Raw genomic sequence first — 19222 nt, 5'->3', positions numbered from 1 at the left:
AAACATATTTACTTCCTTCATACTTCTTCCCTCTTGTCTGATATGTAATCTTGTAGCTCTCAAACTTACAGGAGGAGAGACATGTCATACATCAACATTCAGAGATGTCTTAATGAACAAGACATCATCCAGAGATGTTATAATGAACATCATCCATAGATATCTTAAGACATTCAGGGATGTCATAATGAACATCATCCAGAGATGTGATAATGAACATATAACACAATAGAACTCTTACTGTGACATAATTTTTTGTTTGCCTGTGTGAACAGTTGTTCACTGTGGGGAACATCTTATCTTGGCTCTTTTAGATCAATGTTTTGATCCTGGTGAAGGTACTTTACCGTTCCATGGATCCCATCAGATTACCACTCATTCCCATAGTGCTGTATAATCCTTGAAGGTTTAGTGCTCACTAATTTAAGTTAATTATTATAGTATATGGTAAGCTCTTTTATAAAGCTCCACTTTGAATAGTGTGTGTGTGTGTGTGTGCAATTAAGTCTTTTTTACATACTTCAGTTCTGCAAGTACTTTTTCAATTTCTTACATAAAATTATTCTTCTTTTTCTTTCAACGCACCAGCCATATCCCACCAAGGTGGGTATAGCTGGGGTGGCCCAAAAGGAAAAACAAAAGTTTCTCCTTTTAAATTTTGTAATATATACAGGGGAAGGGGTTACTAGCCCCTTGCTCCCGGCCTTTTAGCCACCTCTTATGACACGTGTGGCTTATGGAGGAAGAATTCTATTCCACTTCTCCATGGAGATGAGAGGAAATAAACCAGAACAAGAATCAGTAAGAAAACACAGAGGGGTGTGTGTGTGTGTGTATATATATATATATGCCTGTACATGCAAGTGTAGTGTGACCTAAGTAAAAGTAGCAAGACGTACCTGAAATCTTGCATGTTTGAGACAGAAAAAGACACCAGCAATCCTACCATCACGTAAAACAATTACAGGTTTCCGTTTTACACTTACTTGGCAGGACGGTAGTACTTCCCTGGGTGGCTGCTATCTACCAACTTATTTAATTTTTTTATTAACACATCGGCCATTTCCCACCAAGGCAGGTTGGCCCGAAAAAGAAAAGAATTCATCATTCACTCCATCACTCTCTTGCCAGAGGCATGCTTACACTACAGTTATAAAACTGCAACATTAACACCCCTCCTTCAGAGTGCTGGCACTGTACTTCCCATCTCCAGGAATCAAGTCCAGCCTGCCAGTTTCTCTGAATTCCTTCATAAATGTTACCTTGCTTACACTCCAACAGCACGTCAAGTCCTAAAAACCATTTGTCTCCATTTGCTTCTAACAAGCACACGCATGCTTGCTGAAAGTTAAAGCCCCTTACACACAAAACCTCCTTCTATGAATTTATACACTCTTGAAGTCATTCTATTTCATTCCATCCTTTCTACATGTCCAAACCATTTCAATAACTCCTCCTTAGCCCTCCAGATAATAGTTTTGGTAACCCCGTACCTCCTCTTAATCTCCAAACTACGGATTTTCTGCATTATATTCATACCACACATTGCCCTCAGACATGACCTCTCCACTGCCTCCAGCCTTCTCCTTGTTGCAACATTCTCCACCCATGCCTCACACCCATACAAGAGCATTGGTATAACTATACTCTCATACATTCCCCTCTGCTTTCATGGATCAAGTTCTTTGTATCCACAGACTCCTCAGTGCCCCACTCACCTTTTTCCCCTCGTCAATTCTATGATTCACCTCATCTTTCATAGACCCACCTGCTGACACGTCCACTCCCAAATACAGCGGACCCCCGGTTAACGATATTTTTTCATTCCAGAAGCATATTCAGGTGCCAGTACTGACCGAATTTGTTCCCATAAGGAATATTGTGAGGTAGATTAGTCCATTTCAGACCCCCAAACATACACGTACAAACACACTTACATAATTGGTCGCATTGGGAGGTGATCATTAAGCAGGGGTCCGCTGTATCTGAATACAGTGAACCCTCGCATACCGTTGGCATCACATAACGTTAAATCCGCATACTGATACATTTTATCACAAAAATTTTGCCTCGCATACCGCTAAAAAACTCGCTCAACACTATTCGTCCGAGACGCTTCTAATGTGCGGCCTGAGCCAGCTTCACATGTTCCGCCGGTGGCATTGTTTACAAGCCAGCCTCTGCGGTAACATCCAAGCATACAATCGGAACATTTCGTATTATTACAGGGTTTTTGGTGATTTCATCTGCAAAATAAGTGACCATGGGCCCCAAGAAAGCCTCTAGTGCTAACCCAGTGGTAAAAAGGGTGAGAAATACTATCATACCACAGTCAGCTGCTGCTGCACTACGGTCAGCTGTTGCTTGACCAGTCAGCTGCTGTTGCACCTCAATCAGCTGTTGCTGGACCAGTCAGCTGTTGCTGGATCAGTCAGCTGCTGCTGCACCACAATCAGCTGTTGCTGGATCAGTTAGCTGTTGCTGGATCAGTTAGCTGCTGCTGGACCAGTCAGCTGTTGCTGGATCAGTCAACTGTTGCTGAATCAGTCAACTGTTGCTGAATCAGTCAACTGTTGCTGAGTCAGTCAGCTGTTGCTGGATCAGTCAGCTGTTGCTGGATCAGTCAGCTGTTGCTGGATCAGTCAGCTGTTGCTGGACCAGTCAGCTGTTGCTGGACCAGTCAGCTGTTGCTGGACCAGTCAGCTGTTGCTGGATCAGTCAGCTGTTGCTGGACCAGTCAGCTGTTGCTGGAACAGTCAGCTGTTGCTGGATCAGTCAGCTGCTGCTGCACCACGGTCAGCTGCTGTTGCACCATCAGCTGTTTCTGAACATGACTCGTCCCGAACCTGTCCATCCAGCCTGAGCGCCTGCCTTGCCGTCATTGTTTACAAGCCAGGGTGGCCGGTTGCATGCATACATTCGATACATTTTGTATTATTCCATTATTTATAGTGCTTGTAACTGCTAAATAAGCCACCATGGGCCCAAAGAAAGCTTCTAGTGCCAACCCTGTGGTAAAAAGGGTGATAAATACTATCGTACCACAGTCAGCTGCTGCTGCACCACAGCTGCACCATGGTCAGCTGTTGCTGCACCACAGCTGCTGCTACACCATGGTCAGCTGCATCACAGCTGTTGTTGCTGCACCACCATCAGTTGTATTACTCGAAGATGTGGAGAGAGTGTTGTTGGTGTGGCTTAACGTGAAACAATTACCGAGAAACGATTAACCCCGGAGGGTTAGCCACCCAGGATAACCCAAGAAAGTCAGTGCATCATCGAGGACTCTCTAACTTATTTCCATTGGGGTCCTTAATCTTGTCTCCCAGGATGCAACCCACACCAGTCGACTAACACCCAGGTGAACAGGGAAAAACGCCTGGAACTAGTGCTCATATTGGTGAATTTAAAGCCAGCAAAGGTTGGTTTGAGAGATTTAAGAATCGTAGTGGCATACACAGTGTGATAAGGCCTGTTCTGGAAGAAAATGCCAAACAGGACCTACAGTACTCGGGAGGAAAAGGCACTCCCAGGACACAGTGTCTCATCAGTCATTGCTGCATCTTCAATAAAGGTGTCATTTATTCTTCATTTAGTAGAGTAGTACATGCACAATATATACTGTGCATGTACTACTCAACTATTGTGCATGTATCCTTCTCTTTGTGTGTAGGAAAATGTATATTTCATGTGGTAAAATTTTTTTTTCATACTTTTGGGTGTCTTGCATGGATTAATTTGATTTCCATTATTTCTTATGGGGAAAATTCATTCGCATAACGATAATTTCGCATAACAATGAGCTCTCATGAACGGATTAATATCGTTATGCGGGGGTCCACTGTACATTCACCTCCTCCATACTCTCTCCCCCCCAATCTGATATCTAATCTTCTGTTACCTAATTTTTTTTATCCTCATCACCTTACTCTTTCCTATATTCACTTATATTACATAAAATTATCACTATATAAGGAGCCTTATAAAAGAGCTTACCAATAATAAGAAATTATCTGAAAGTTTTTTCAACAAACTGACAATATCCCACCAAAGCTGGGCAAAGAAAAACTAAAGTTTATCCTTTTTGTGTGTGCAGGGATTGGACATGCAGCAGGCATGTGCGAGTGTGTTAGAGAGGAGTGAATAGAGACGAATGTTTTTTTGGACCTGATGAGCTGTTGGAGTGCGAGCAGGGTAATATTTTTTGAAGGGATTCAGGAAAACTGGTTAGCCAGACTTGAGTCCTGGAGGTGGGATAGTTGCTGTTTGGAGTGACATCTAAACTGTTGTATCTGAGCATCTCTGCAAAGACAGTGATTATGTGTGAATGATGGTGAAAGTGTTAATTTTTTGGGTCACCCTTCCTTGGTGGGAGATGGCCGAAGTGTTGAGAAAAAAAATACAAGTATAGTGGACCCCTGGTTTACGATATTATTTCATTCCAGAAGTACGTTTAGGTGCCAGTACTGAACGAATTTGTTCCCACAAGGAATATTGTGAATTAGATTAGACCATTTCAGACCCCCAAACATACACATACAAACGCACTTACAAAACTGGTCGCATTGGGAGGTGATCGTAAAGCGGGGGTCCACTGTACAGTAATATTATAAAAAATCCTAGAGCATTTGTAATCTGCTTGGCTCTATCATATATATGTATATAAACCTACCTTTACATGCAGTGTGTCCTGGAAGAACTTTGTTTGGATCTACAAAATCTCCTCCACCATCAAATTTGTTCTGCTGATATTGACTCCTTTGACTACTGGTGGAGTTTCCTAGATGCAGTTTGCTAGTCAACCCAATTGCAGGGTCTGTGTCGCGCAGCAGCTGAGCTAAGTTGGAGTCGTTTTTATCAATTATACCCTGACAACACTTTGCATCCCTGCAAGAAGAAAACACCAGTATTATTATAAAGAAATGGAAATTGATATAGATGTTGAGGGTCTTTCAAGGGAGGTTCCTTGACACTGGTGAGGAGCTCATGATGCAAAGAACTGAACCTGTCCTCAATTTCCAGAGACTGAATCTGACCGCTTTCCATTCCCCAGGTCCTGTATAATCCCTATGAGTTCAGCACTCCCTGAATATGATGATGATAATCTACAGGAGCCTTTGATCAAGAGTCTTGCAGCAGCATCATCAAGGCAGCACTCCTCCTTCCTCCCCAGAAGGGAATATCATGTTAGTGCTCTTTATGACAAATGATCATGTGGAAGTAATAGGAGCCTGATGATGATTATTAGGTTCCTATTACCTCCACACTCTTGAGTTTAGTGTTTAGTTCTGATTGTAATATTACCTCCATATGATTCTTCTCATTAAAGCTTTGTCAAATCATTATCAATCTCTACACTCGTAAAAATTTTTGACACCTGTATCTTATATAAGCCTCAGTGGGATATGGCCAGTTTGTTGAAAGATCTTATAAAAGTGATGATGCATTCTAATGGCATTAATCTTGAACAGTACTGCAGGAACCATCAATGCTGCACATTCAGTTTTAAGGAACTAAACAATGCAATCATCAGGAGCCAGTTGCTCTAATCCTTTCATAACATTACAGTGTGCTTGTCTCAGACACCACCTGACTCTTAAAGGAATATAATTTTTTTTTTTTCAACAAGTCAGCCGTCTCCCACCGAGGCATGAGAGTTATCATGGCTCAAATTTCCATTGAAGCAAGAGTACAGAATACAGCTTCAAGGAAGCATCTAGACTATTACCCACCTGACAGGTCTTCCTAGTGATAGTGGATGTTTGCCTTAATGAGTCTGTCATGCAAAACAGTTGCAAACAGGCAATCATAACAGTGCAGAACAAGCAACATGGGGATGGAAATCTTTAACTCTAGATGTTTCACACACTTGTTTATTATCAGGAGCTATGCAATGTTGCAAGATAGCAATAGATAGGAGGGGAAATTCTCTGAGGCAAGGCAGAAGGTATCAGTGGCAGCCCATGTCACTCTGTGACATGGTTGAAGGTATTGGTTATGATCATGCACTTAAGGCAGGATTTTTTACACTACACCCACCACTGCACTGATGCAAAATTTGCCGCTCACAGAAAATCTAAGGGTGCTGTGAATTATGCACAGATCTAAGTTTACTACAATGATCCTGCCTGTGTACAGCTATGTAAACAAAGTGAAAGGATTAAAATTGTGTTTAATGTTTTATTCACACCCAAATCTCTCTTACTGGATAATCTTTATTATAAAGTCAATATTAATAAGATTTTTAGAAATCTTATTAATTTTGTTTATACAGACAAAATTTAATGGTATTGTAGTTGAACATTCTAAACTCATGATGATCTCCAGAAAGTTAATATAACCTTCATGAATTAGGGGGTCTGACTACACCTTATAGAGAATACTAAATGGTTATAACTATGACCATAAATTTTAAAGGGGTGGACCAGTAAGCCAGCAAAAGGCCTCAGTCAGATGACCAAAAGCTCCAACTGCGGGTCATCATCTGACTAAGACTCGCGTCAGGAAACACTTGCCCTGTTTACTGACAAACCTTACCTAACCTAACTTTGACTATACCTTGTCTACTCCCATTTTGTAAAGTCAGATGTATGACTGCTGTGAATCAAATACAAAGGTTGTGTTAGCTAATTATTATGGAACTAACCGACATGATGATGCAGTGTGTTTTGGTGATATAAGAGGCTCAGACTCTGCTCCCCACAAGAGATCATCGGGGCTGAGCATCAACATCTCGTTAGTGAAAGGAATGTATGGAGCTCTCATCTCAAACTCATCCGAGTCCATGTTCTGTTCTTCAAGCTAAAAGAACAAAAAAAAAAAAAAAGAAATTGTAACTAATTTTTACAAAAACAAAACAAGAAGCAATAATATTCTTAGCATTCATAGTTTTAACAGTGTTCAGTATTCATAGTTTGAGAAAATTATTCAGATTTCTATGACAAATAATTAATTTATAATACTGTCTGGTTAGCCAAAAAATTTGCTCTAAATCATTACATGATTAAAAAAGTTTTTTTCATACTTTGAGATCCAATTTTCCAAATGAGTCTGATGAACGGATCTCATCCAGGTGTGTGAAGAGGGCTTCTGTTGCTGTTCTAGGCTGGCTGCCTCCAGATATAATCTGCAAGTTAAAGGAGAAAATTTTATAATACTAGGTGGTAAGAAAATAACACCAAACTGTTATTTAGGAGAGAGTCTAAAGAATCATGAATATGAAAAATAATTTAGCATTTTAGGTGTAGAAGAGATTTAATAATCAACTAACATTTAGAGTATCTGCAATTAATATAAATATATAATGTTATACATGTTCAGGCAAAAGGTAATTAAAGTCTAACCTTTTTAAAAATATGCTGCTTCTCAACAATGAAAAACAATGTTTATATAAATTATGTATACTATACATTTTTTCACACTTTAGGCATCATCTGCCTCAGAAGACATTACTAGCTACATAATCTAAATATTTATTTTTCTGTAACCTTGTATCACTTTGATTCTTAAGAGGAATTCACTGATATTGTATTCATAATTTATTTACATACCGTACTCTGCTTCCTTTCTTGGGGTGGGAATAATGCGGCCTGACTTAGTAGAGGTTTTGGCGGCTCTGGAGAACTTATTCCACACACTGATGAAGGAGTACTGCACCCACTTTTGTCTATCAATATTTTCCCTCCACTTAAACTAGTGAAAGAAAGTTATATAAATGTAATATAAAATACCCTGGGTATGAATATTTTATGACTTTCAAATTAAATCATTTGAAAAAAAAACTTAATGTTTGCAGATTAAAAATAAATTAGGAAAGGAAGTGAAGTAAAATACAAAATGAGAAAAAATAGAGTAAGGAAGTCCCAAAAAAAAGGATGCATAAGCTGTAGCTAAGATGGAATAAAGCGGTATCAAGTGACACTGCATTATTAGTGTTGTTTAATATATTTATAGATGGGGTTGTAAGAGAAGTAAATGCGAGGGTCTTGGTGAGAGGCATGGAGTTAAAAGATAAAGAATCACACATAAAGTGGGAATTGTCACAGTTGCTCTTTGCTGATGACACTGTGCTCTTGGGAGATTCTGAAGAGAAGTTGCAGAGATTGGTGGATGAATTTGGTAGGGTGTGCAAAAGAAGAAAATTAAAAGTGAATACAGGAAAGAGTAAGGTTATGAGGATAACAAAAAGATTAGGTGATGAAAGATTGGATATCAGATTGGAGGGAGAGAGTATGGAGGAGGTAAATGTATTCAGATATTTGGGAGTGGACGTGTCAGCGGATGGGTCTATGAAAGATGAGGTGAATCATAGAATTGATGAGGGGAAAAGGGTGAGTGGTGCACTTAGGAGTCTGTGGAGACAAAGAACTTTGTCCTTGGAGGCAAAGAGGGGAATGTATGAGAGTATAGTTTTACCAACGCTCTTATATGGGTGTGAAGCATGGGTGATGAATGTTGCAGCGAGGAGAAGGCTGGAGGCAGTGGAGATGTCATGTCTGAGGGCAATGTGTGGTGTGAATATAATGCAGAGAATTCGTAGTTTGGAAGTTAGGAGGAGGTGCGGGATTACCAAAACTGTTGTCCAGAGGGCTGAGGAAGGGTTGTTGAGGTGGTTCGGACATGTAGAGAGAATGGAGCGAGACAGAATGACTTCCAGTGTGTATCAGTCTGTAGTGGAAGGAAGGCGGGGTAGGGGTCGGCCTAGGAAAGGTTGGAGGGAGGGGGTAAAGGTTTTGTGTGCGAGGGGCTTGGACTTCCAGCAGGCATGCGTGAGCGTGTTTGATAGGAGTGAATGGAGACAAATGGTTTTTAATACTTGACGTGCTGTTGGAGTGTGAGCAAAGTAACATTTATGAAGGGGTTCAGGGAAACTGGCAGGCCGGACTTGAGTCCTGGAGATGGGAAGTACAGTGCCTGCACTCTGAAGGAGGGGTGTTAATGTTGCAGTTTAAAAAGGGTGTAAAGCACCCTTCTGGCAAGACAGTGATGGAGTGAATGATGGTGAAAGTTTTTCTTTTTCGGGCCACCCTGCCTTGGTGGGAATCGGCCAGTGTGATAATAATAAAAAAAATTACTAATTAGGATTGCTCTGGGAGTGAAGTGAATCATCCCTGAGAGAAATATATACATACATTATTTATCCCTCTGTATTTACAACATGACTAAAATCAGTGTATCAACCATTTAGAAATACTTGAACATGGAAAGAAACTACAATACAGCCTCTCCTCGCTCAGCGACGTACTCGTTTACTGACAACTCAGACTTATGATGGGCTCTCTGACCAGTATGCATACCTAAATAATGTGTATTAGAGCTAATTTCCTCTATTCTGCTTTTTAAAATATACAGTACACTACTGTATATACATTTAAAAATATACCAGGAATGTTACAAATGGTGCAAAGGTGACATTAAAACAATATCAAAGTTGGTTAACACAAACCCACTACTATTATAATATGCTCCTCACTTAGTGACGAATTCACTTACCGACAAGGTCTTAGGAACGGAACTCCGTCATTAAGTGCAGAGGTGGCTGTAATTAATTTTATTCCTAACAATCTCAAAAGGGTCTAAGACCCACAAACTTGGGAATACAATGAGCACTATTTCCTTCACAATAGGCAACATCCCTCATAAGATAGCAGTTTTTAACTTTGACTAGGCTTGTATCTTTATAAAGATATCCACTTCATAAGCTGTTGATCTATGCCAGTTTGACTTCCATGACTGACCTATCCCTGGTTACATCTTTGTAAACCTCACTGAATTATGCATCTGTGTCTGTTACTCCAACTTTGAAGACTCCCTCTTTCTGACAGACCTTCAACTGACTATAGCCTCTCCTCACTTAACCCTTTGAGGGTTTTGGTCGTACTAGTACGTTTTACGCGTAGGGGTTTTTGACGTACTAGTACTCATAAATTCTAGTGGGAGAAAGCTGGTAGGCCTTCATGTGAAAGAATGGGTCTATGTGGTCAGTGTGCACAGTCTAAAAAAAATCCTGCAGCACACAGTGCATAATGAGAAAAAAAAAACTTTGACCATTTTTTTTTAATAAATCAGCGACTTTGCAGTGTATTTTCGTATGGTATTTATTGTTGTATTCTAGTTTTCTTGGTCTCATTTTATAGAATGGAAGACATATTACAGAAATTGAGATGATTTTGACTGGTTTTACAATGAAAGGTGCCCTGAAATTGAGCTCAAAGTAGCAGAAATGTTCGATTTTTACCAAACTTCAAAAGTAAACAAATCGTGCCAAGCGTGCAATACACGTCAACTGGTGAGTCTAATATTCTTTTACAAGTGCACCAATAATATTTATACCATTTTTTACACTAATGCAGTAGTCTGCATAACAGTAAATCTTATATTTTTTGTGAGAATAAAAATTCAAAGTGGAAAGCAAAAGGATATAAGAGGGCCCTTGAGACGTGACTAATGACTAGAGGAAATGTCATTTTAGTGCCAGGAATGTCTTTCTTGTTTATTCTGGACCCTATTCGGAAATTGGCATCTTTTGAAATTTGTGTGAAATTGGCAAAATTGCTAAATTCTGACCACTGTACTGGATAGTTGAATTTATAAATGGGTGGTTTCTTGCACCCATTCGATAGAAAAAATGGAGTTCTAGCGAAATATTCGTGTTTTTTGTCGACTAGTACAGTGAAATTGGCCGAAAATGGGGCTCAAAGTGGGCAAAATCGCCGATGCGTAAATATCGCCGAGACCGCTAACTTTGCGAGAGCATAATTCCGTAAGTTTTCTATCAAATTTCAAACTTTTGGTGTCTTTATGATCGGGAAAAGATTCTCTATCTTTTCATAAGAGAAAATAATTTTTTTTTTTTTTAAATTTGGCCGACCCTGAGAACGAGTTTCGGAGAGGGCCTGTCGACCCTCAAAGGGTTAACGACGGAGTTCTATTCCTAAGACGACATCGGTAAACAAATTCATCGCTAAGTGAGGAGCATACTATAATGGTAGTGGGGGGTCTGTCAACCATCTTTGATATTGCTTTAATGTCACTTTTGCACCATTTATAACATTTTTCGGTATATTTTTGTATGTTTATACAGTAATGTACTGTATATTGTAATAAACAGAATAGAGGAAATGAGCTCTATACATTATTAAGGTATGCATACTGGTCAGAGAACCTGTTGTAAGTCCGAGTAGTTGGTAAATAAGTACGTCACTAAGTGGACAACATACTTTTCATTGCACAAAAATGATTTGATATCTGTAGCTTTCAAAGTAGACTCAGCTAAGTTGAACCCTCAATACAAGTTACACGAGGAAACAAGATACACTTTCTTTCTTAAACATCTTACTCGAGAAATTTTGCAAAATACCATTTCAGAATTTATCGTAAACAATTTTCTCAACTTCTATTCACACCATAACACCAGGATGTTAAAAGTTTTTTCCCCTAGGAGCCATTCACATCTGCAGGACAATACAGAAGAATAAAAAAAAGACTTAACACCAGCTATGGAAAAAACAGGGAAAAGTTGAGGAAATATTGGTGCTGAAAGAATACTGGAAGTTTTTCTGCCAGGGTGATAAAGCAAAGCAATGGAATACAAGAGAAGGAAGTATTACAACCACTAGAAATGTAAAAAAGAAAGTTTGCACACGCATGATCAAATACCGAAGACAGACAACTACAATCATAGATCAGCTCCTGTAACTATAAATACGTAATAACAGGTACTTTATGTATATACATACAGTGGACCCCCGCATAGCGATTTTAATCCATGCAAGAGGGCTCATTGTTATGCGAAATGATCGGTATGCGAATGAATTTTCCCCATAAGAAATAATGGAAATCAAATTAATCCGTGCAAGACACCCAAAAGTACGAAAAAAAAAATTTTACCACATGAAATATACATTTTCCTACACACAAAGAGAAGGATACATGCACAATAGTAGAGTAGTACATGCATAATATATATTGTGCATGTACTACTCTACTAAATGAAGAATAAATGACACTTACCTTTATTGAAGATGCAGCAATGACTGATGAGACACTGTGTCCTGGGAGTGCCTTTTCCTCCTGAGTACTGTAGGTCCTGTTTGGCATTTTCTTCCAGAACAGGCCTTATTACACTGTGTATGCCACTACGATTCTTAAATCTCTCAAACCAACCTTTGCTGGCTTTAAATTCACCAATATGAGCACTAGTTCCAGGCATTTTTCCCTGTTCACCTGGGTGTTAGTCGACTGGTGTGGGTTGCATCCTGGGAGACAAGATTAAGGACCCCAATGGAAATTAGTTAGACAGTCTTCGATGACACTGACTTTTTTGGGTTATCCTGGGTGGCAAATCCTCTGGGGTTAATTGTTTCTTGGTATTCTCAATAAGCCACACCAACAACGGTGCTACAGCAGCAGCAGCAGCTGACAGTGCTACAGCAGCTGCAGACGATGCTACAGCAGCAGCAGACGATGCTACAGCAGCAGCAGACGATGCTACAGCAGCAGCAGACGATGCTACAGCAGCAGCAGACGGTACTACAGCAGCAGCAGCAGCTGACGGTGGTACAGCAGCAGCAGCAGCTGACAGTGCTACAGCAGCAGCAGCAGACGATGCTACAGCAGCAGCAGACGATGCTACAGCAGCAGCAGACGATGCTACAGCAGCAGCAGACGATGCTACAGCAGCAGCAGACGATGCTACAGCAGCAGCAGACAGTACTACAGCAGCAGCAGCAGCTGACGGTGGTACAGCAGCAACAGCAGCTGACAGTGCTACAGCAGCAGCAGACGATGCTACAGCAGCAGCAGATGATGCTACAGCAGCAGCAGACGATGCTACAGCAGCAGCAGACGGTACTACAGCAGCAGCAGCAGCTGACAGTGGTACAGCAGCAGCAGCTGACAGTGCTACAGCAGCAGCAGACGGTACTACAGCAGCAGCAGACGATGCTACAGCAGCAGCAGACGGTACTACAGCAGCAGCAGACGGTACTACAGCAACAGCAGACGGTACTACAACAGCAGCAGCAGCAGCTGACGGTGGTACAACAGCAGCAGCAGCAGCTGACGGTGGTACAACAGCAGCAGCAGCTGACAGTGCTACAGCAGCAGAAGACGAAGCTATAGCAGCAGCAGACGGTACTACAGCAGCAGCAGCAGCTGACGGTGGTACAGCAGCAGCAGCAGCTGTACCACCAATAGTAGCGATGGTTGATTGGGGTTTATTATACAACCTGGCCAGCTCGGAGACACGCACTCCACTTTCATACTTATCAATGATCTTTTTCTTCATCTCTATAGTAATTCTCACCCTTATTGCTGTAGGGTTGGCACTAGAAGCTTTCTTGGGGCCCATGGTCACTTATTTTGCAGATAAAATCACCAAAAACACTGTAATAATACGAAATGTTCCGATTGTATGCTTGGATGTTACCGCGGAGGCTGGCTGGTAAACAATGCCACCGGCGGCACACGTGAGGCTGGCTAAGGGCGCACATTGGACGCGTCTCGGACGAACAGCGGTAAGCGGGTTTTTGAGTGGTATGCGAGGCAAAATTTTTGCGATAAAAGCGAGCGGTATGCGGATTAAACGTTATGTGATGCCGACGGTATGCGGGGGTCCACTGTACTGTACTACTGAATATTTCATTTGAAATCGTTTGTGAGAGTAAATGAGGATACACACAGTATGTTAAGTAAAAGGACACAGGGGCAACTAATGTGACATTTTATTGTGGCAATATTTTGCTCTCCAGGAGCTTTGTCAAGCCATAATGGCCACAATAAAATGTCTCATTAATTGAACCTGTGTCCTTTTACCTAACATAGTAATTCTATCATTACTACTACACACAGTATATTTATTACAGATCTAGAACCCATAATTTCCATTCCTAAACATAGCATAACCTACCATAATTACAATGAAGTCATCCCTACCAATTCATGGGCTTCCTTATTTTTGAACTTCAATTCGTCTTTCAACAAACCAGCCATATCCCACCAAGGCAGGGTGGCCCAAAAAGAAAAAAAAGTTTTTCTTATTCAACACTTTTCAGTAATGAGCCATCTGTAAGTTTTCCTCATCTGCAGGTTTACTGGCAGTATCCATTTTTCCAGGATGGTACACAACTTCTAAATTAAAAACTAACCATAAGATTTCATTCATATTATGTTCAATGGCTCAAAAGAGTGATTTATTACCGAGATATGCTCTCTAAAACTAAACAGTAAACTCAAATGTTATGCGAACAAGCTATAGTTTACAGCTTCACTACTGGAAAGTAGCACCCGGCAAATTTGTACCGATTACAGTACATTCATGACATTAAAATAGTTTAATAAATTCCTTCATGAGTCTCTGGCTCTTTTCAAAGAATTTAAAGTACTTGAAATCTTGGATCCATCCAAGAATAGAGCAGCCACAATCCCAGTCCTGGGAAGAGCAGCAGAACATTAAACAAAATTAACAGATCAGAGAATTCATGAATACCAAAGGAGTACAGCACAGCACTGAAAAAAAAATCACTGTCCTCTTAATAGACTGAAAAATATTACAATGTTTTTTATTGAAATATTTTTACTTTATATTTGGCATAGTGTGAGAAATGACATTGCTGCAAATTTCGTGAAAACATTAAATATTACCTGTTCATACACTTTACACCACTAATGAGCTTATTTTCATCATATATGTATTTTTGACTTTCTTCTTGATCTTCACTATTATCAGAAGCTTCAGTTGAAATCAATACATCAGAACTAGAAATAGGCATCTGATAGTCAAAGGTGAACATATCGTCTAGTTCAGGGATCAGTGTAGACACCTCGTGGAGCATGCCGGTGTCATCATGACTCGAGATTAAGTTAGGTACTTCTAAGAGAGGTACATATGTGTCACCAACTGAGGGTGCCAGATGGGTTAGGTCGTCAGGCTCCTCTTTCAGCACTGAAAATTGAATTATCTTGATTAGTACATTATTATTTTGGGGAAGTTAGATTACTCTAGTAAGAGAAAAATATTTCCCGCAGAAAGTGGCAATTCAACCCAGCTACAATGGTTATATATGCCTATGGGCCACCAGTAGCAAAAATCTGGTTGACCAGTCAGATGACAATTAATTCTGGCATAAAATTTCAAAGGTGGAACTCTTGAAACCGGCCATAGATATACATGTACATGTATTATAGATATGTAATGCAGGGATATATTATAGGTATGTAATGCAGGGATCAAAAAGACGATGTAAAAATTGAGGAAGTACAGTACATGAAAGAGTGGTAAATTCAGATTTTACATATAATGCTAGTTACACAAGGTATATTTAAAGTTTGTTTCATCTTAAGCAATTAAAAGTATCACATACAATGATGCTACAATAAAGATGAGCTAAGATATGAAGCAACTTATTTATTACACAAAAATCTTTAATATTCAAAATGTCCAAATAGATCGCAAATAAAAAATCTTTCAAAAAAAAATCTTTCTTTCGTACCTGTGCACTGTGGATCATCATCAGAGAACATGAGATAGCCTTTGTTCATATCCTCTGTACGAGGAGCAAAGATTTTGAATGTGGCTGCAACAGGTGGATGCTGTGTAGGTGCTGGGGCGGCTCTCACACTTGCACTACTTGTCACCTCTTCAACCTGCGATAATCATATTAATAACAATTACCATTTAGAAATATACAGTACAGTATTTCATTTTTGCACACTGTTCACTTCTTTGCAACACAGTACATCTTTACATACAATTATTATAATTTAATTTTTTTAAAAGATTTTCAGAATGAAAAATTAGTAAATATGTAAAAAAATGATATATAATAGCAACACCAACCGTATCTTCCAAACATGTAAATCATGATTCTGCTACCTTGAACCAACCCTTTAAGATGGAAATCCCTGGAATTCAGACAAAATTGAACTTTTATTTAATTACTGCTCACATGGCAGTTCAGGTCAAGTCACATTTTCATTGGTCCCATTTATCTTTATTTACCAATGGCAACACTGAATGGCTTATGAAAGATAAGGTGAACCATAGAACTGACAAAGGGGGAGAGGGGTGGTGCACTGAAGCATCTGTGGAGACAGAAAACTTTTATTCATGGAGGCAATTAGAAAAATGTACCAGAGGACAGTTGTACCAACACTTACAGAGTTGTGAAGAAGGGTTTTAAATGTTACAATGAGTTGGATGCTAGAAGAAGTGGAGAAGTCATGTGAGGGCAATGTGTGGTATGAATATTATGCAGAGAATTTGTTGTAATTTGGAAATTAGGAGGTGCGGGATTACTAAAAGTATTATCCAGAGGTGGTTTGGATATTCAAAGAGGGAGCAAATTAGGGTGAATTCGAGAGTGTATAAATCTGTAGTGAAGGAAAAGAAGGGTAGGAGTCATCCTAGGAAAGGTTGGAGAGAGGGGGTAAAGGAGGTTTTGTGTGCAAAGGGCTTGGATATCCAACAGGCATATGCAAGCATGTCGGATAGGAGTGGAGATATGTCGTCATTATGACTTTACATGCTGTTGGAGTGTGAACAAAGTAACATTTATGAAGAGATTCAGGGAAACCAGTTAGCCAGACTTGAGTCCTGGAGGTAGGAAGTATTGTGCCTATACTCTGAAGGAAGGGTGGAGCTGTAATACCAGTACCCCTCTGGCAAGACCATGATAGAAAGAGTGATGGTGAATGTGTTTTTTTTTTTTTTTTTTTTTTTTTTTTTTTTTTTTTTTTTTTTTTTTTTTTTTTTTTTTGACTGATGAGATAGCTAGTGTCTTAAATTTTTTTTTGTACTTCATTAACAACATATAAATAAAAATATACAGGCACTAAATGCTTAATACATTAATAATAGAGCTGTAGTGAAAAAATACTATTAATAAACCAAACAGGCTGATGAAAAGCAGTGTCAAGAGTGAGGTGGTACTGTACTTGCCTTCGGCTGTGTGCTCAACTTAGGTAGTGGCACGGTTGGTGTAGCAATGTTTCTTGCCACTGAAGGACCTGCAACTGTGGCTGTCACTGATTTGTTGGTAACCTTGTTATTATTATTGTTGCTGCAGCTGCCACTACTGCTACTGCTGCTGCTGCTGCTGCTGCTGTTACCACTACTGCTGCTGCTGCTGCTGCTCTTGTTGCTACTGCTGTTACTGTTGTCGTTGCTGCTGCTGTTTCTATTGCACATCAGCTGCAACTCCGACAGAATCTCGCCAGCAGACTCGACACCACTGTCAAAAAACAACTCTATAATATATTCTATTTTCCATATTACTTATTTAAATGTCACATAAATCATGGAATAATGTCATGATATTGCATATGAAATCTCCAAAATTTTCATAAAGCATCTCAATGCACCCTATTCAGAAAACTAATATGTGAAATAAGCATTATAGTATATAAATAACTGTAAATAATCTCTTGAAGAACTGTTCAACAATAATGATGCTGCATAATGCTTGATATTGATATTGTGTGTTGATTTATGATTATATTAATATTAGGGATGGGATGATACCCAAATTTTTGCCAATACCAATACTCAATTTTAGGCTAATACTGATATATCAAAATTAGCAGATAGTGACTGACACCATCAAAATTAACAGATACTCATCAAAACTAGCTGATACAGATACAGATACTCAACTCTAAGCTGATACTAATACAATAAAAATCAGTTGATACCAATAGTTTGGTGCATCCCTAATCAACATTTTACTGAATGGCTCAATAAGGTATTAGTAACTTAAACTGTGATTCATGTGCATATTTTATATTAATACATGTGTATATTTCATTATTTAGCAGCTCATGATAAGCCATTAGTAACCATACGACTCCTGACCGACAAAGTAACTCGGTCACTTGTCATTAATTATTTTCACTGTTGAAAGTAACATTAGCTGGTCATAGGCAAATCCCAAAGAATCTGAGTAATTTTAGCGAGTATCAGGTGTATATATTTAATCACCTGATATTTGAGCAGCTAGATTTCAAGGAAATGAAATACTGTACATGGAAGGTGCTTGAGGACCTGGTAGCAAATCTGCACACTGCCATAATAACATACTGGAGTGAGATAGGGGAGTAGGTGTGAAACAAACCCAGTGAAAAATAGGGGTGCCATGGGCACAATAAGAGAACGCTGTATCAACATCCATGATCTCAGACTGTTTAACATTGCCACATGATATCAGAAACATTGTCGGAACAAGTGTACAAGTTCTCAAGAAGAAATTGGGCATGCAACACCACCAAGTGCCAGATCAACCAATGATGAAAAAGAAATAGCAAAACTTGACCCTTGTAGGTTCAGTGCTTCTTTATAATAATAATAATAATAATAATCTTCATGGGGAAGTGGAACAGAATTCTTCCTCCGTAAGCCATGCGTGTCGTAAGAGGCGACTAAAATGCCAGGAGCAAGGGGCTAGTAACCCCTTCTCCTGCATAAATTACTAAATTTAAAAAGAGAAACTTTTTTTTTTCTTTTTGGGCCACCCTGCCTTGGTGGGATACGGCTGGTTTGTTGAAAAAAAAAAATAATAACAGCAAAATTCTAAAATACCAACATAAAGCAATGTTCAGCAATACAGTAAATGCAAGCAGGGTGGAGAATACAGAAAATTTTAACTTGCCACTAAATACCACACAGATCATATAACCAACAAACACTAATCCTGCAGAATTTGAAAAAGAAATACAGTGGAACCTCAAATATCGAACTTTCTTCAGTCCAGAAGGCTGTTCGAGTGCCTTTACCGAATGAATTTATTCCCATCAGGAATAATGTAAATTAGATTAGTTCATTTCAGACCCTCAAAAATACACTTATAAAAGCACTTACAAAAATACACTTACATAATTGGTTGTGTTGGGAGCAGTTCGATTTTTGAGGTTCCACTGTAGTAATTATAAAGAAATGCAAAATGCCATGAGCACGTAGTAACATTTGAAAAGAAAAAGCTTAGATATAAGTAAAATACCAGAGGACTTAAATTATAATTATAATCATGGGAGAGTACATGTGTGTGTGTGTGTGAAGGGGGATGGGGATGGAAGGCATTCGGGCTCAATTCAGGGAACTGGAGAACAGATCCAATTTCCTAGATCAAGAGTGCCTCATCAGCATCAAGGCCTTAAAGAATGTACACAAAGCTACCATGCATAAAGAAGGCAGTAGAGCACTAGCTAAAAATTGCATACCAGAAGCCCT

At 39.4% G+C, this 19222-nt stretch overlaps 1 protein-coding gene and 1 long non-coding RNA gene across 9 annotated transcripts in view; one reads left to right on the top strand and one right to left on the bottom strand.

Moving 5' to 3' along the window:
* LOC138853929 (uncharacterized) overlaps nucleotides 1–6241 on the top strand; it is a 104975-nt gene extending 98734 nt beyond the window's left edge. Inside the window, exon 3 of the long non-coding RNA XR_011393123.1 lies at nucleotides 5054–6241. This is a non-coding gene — a long non-coding RNA (uncharacterized lncRNA). The remainder of the gene's footprint in view (nucleotides 1–5053) is intronic.
* Nucleotides 1–19222, bottom strand: part of LOC128686390 (protein similar) — a 688895-nt gene that overhangs the window by 54947 nt on the left and 614726 nt on the right. For all 8 annotated transcript variants that reach the window (XR_011393121.1, XM_070093685.1, XM_070093687.1 and 5 more), the window contains 7 exons: nucleotides 16940–17231; nucleotides 15492–15645; nucleotides 14644–14944; nucleotides 7551–7692; nucleotides 7025–7126; nucleotides 6647–6801; nucleotides 4673–4887 (listed from right to left, as the gene is read on the bottom strand). Coding sequence is in view for 7 of the 8 variants with exons in the window: in XM_070093685.1 (XP_069949786.1) it covers nucleotides 4673–4887; nucleotides 6647–6801; nucleotides 7025–7126; nucleotides 7551–7692; nucleotides 14644–14944; nucleotides 15492–15645; nucleotides 16940–17231 (1361 nt within the window). In the remaining variant the exon portion in view is untranslated. The remainder of the gene's footprint in view (nucleotides 1–4672; nucleotides 4888–6646; nucleotides 6802–7024; nucleotides 7127–7550; nucleotides 7693–14643; nucleotides 14945–15491; nucleotides 15646–16939; nucleotides 17232–19222) is intronic.

Source organism: Cherax quadricarinatus, chromosome 43 (genome assembly GCF_038502225.1).
Source record: "Cherax quadricarinatus isolate ZL_2023a chromosome 43, ASM3850222v1, whole genome shotgun sequence".
In the NCBI taxonomy this organism is placed as follows: domain Eukaryota; kingdom Metazoa; phylum Arthropoda; class Malacostraca; order Decapoda; family Parastacidae; genus Cherax; species Cherax quadricarinatus.
The sequence above is the reverse complement of the archived record's forward strand: the minus strand, read 5'-3'. Positions and strand labels throughout refer to the sequence as shown.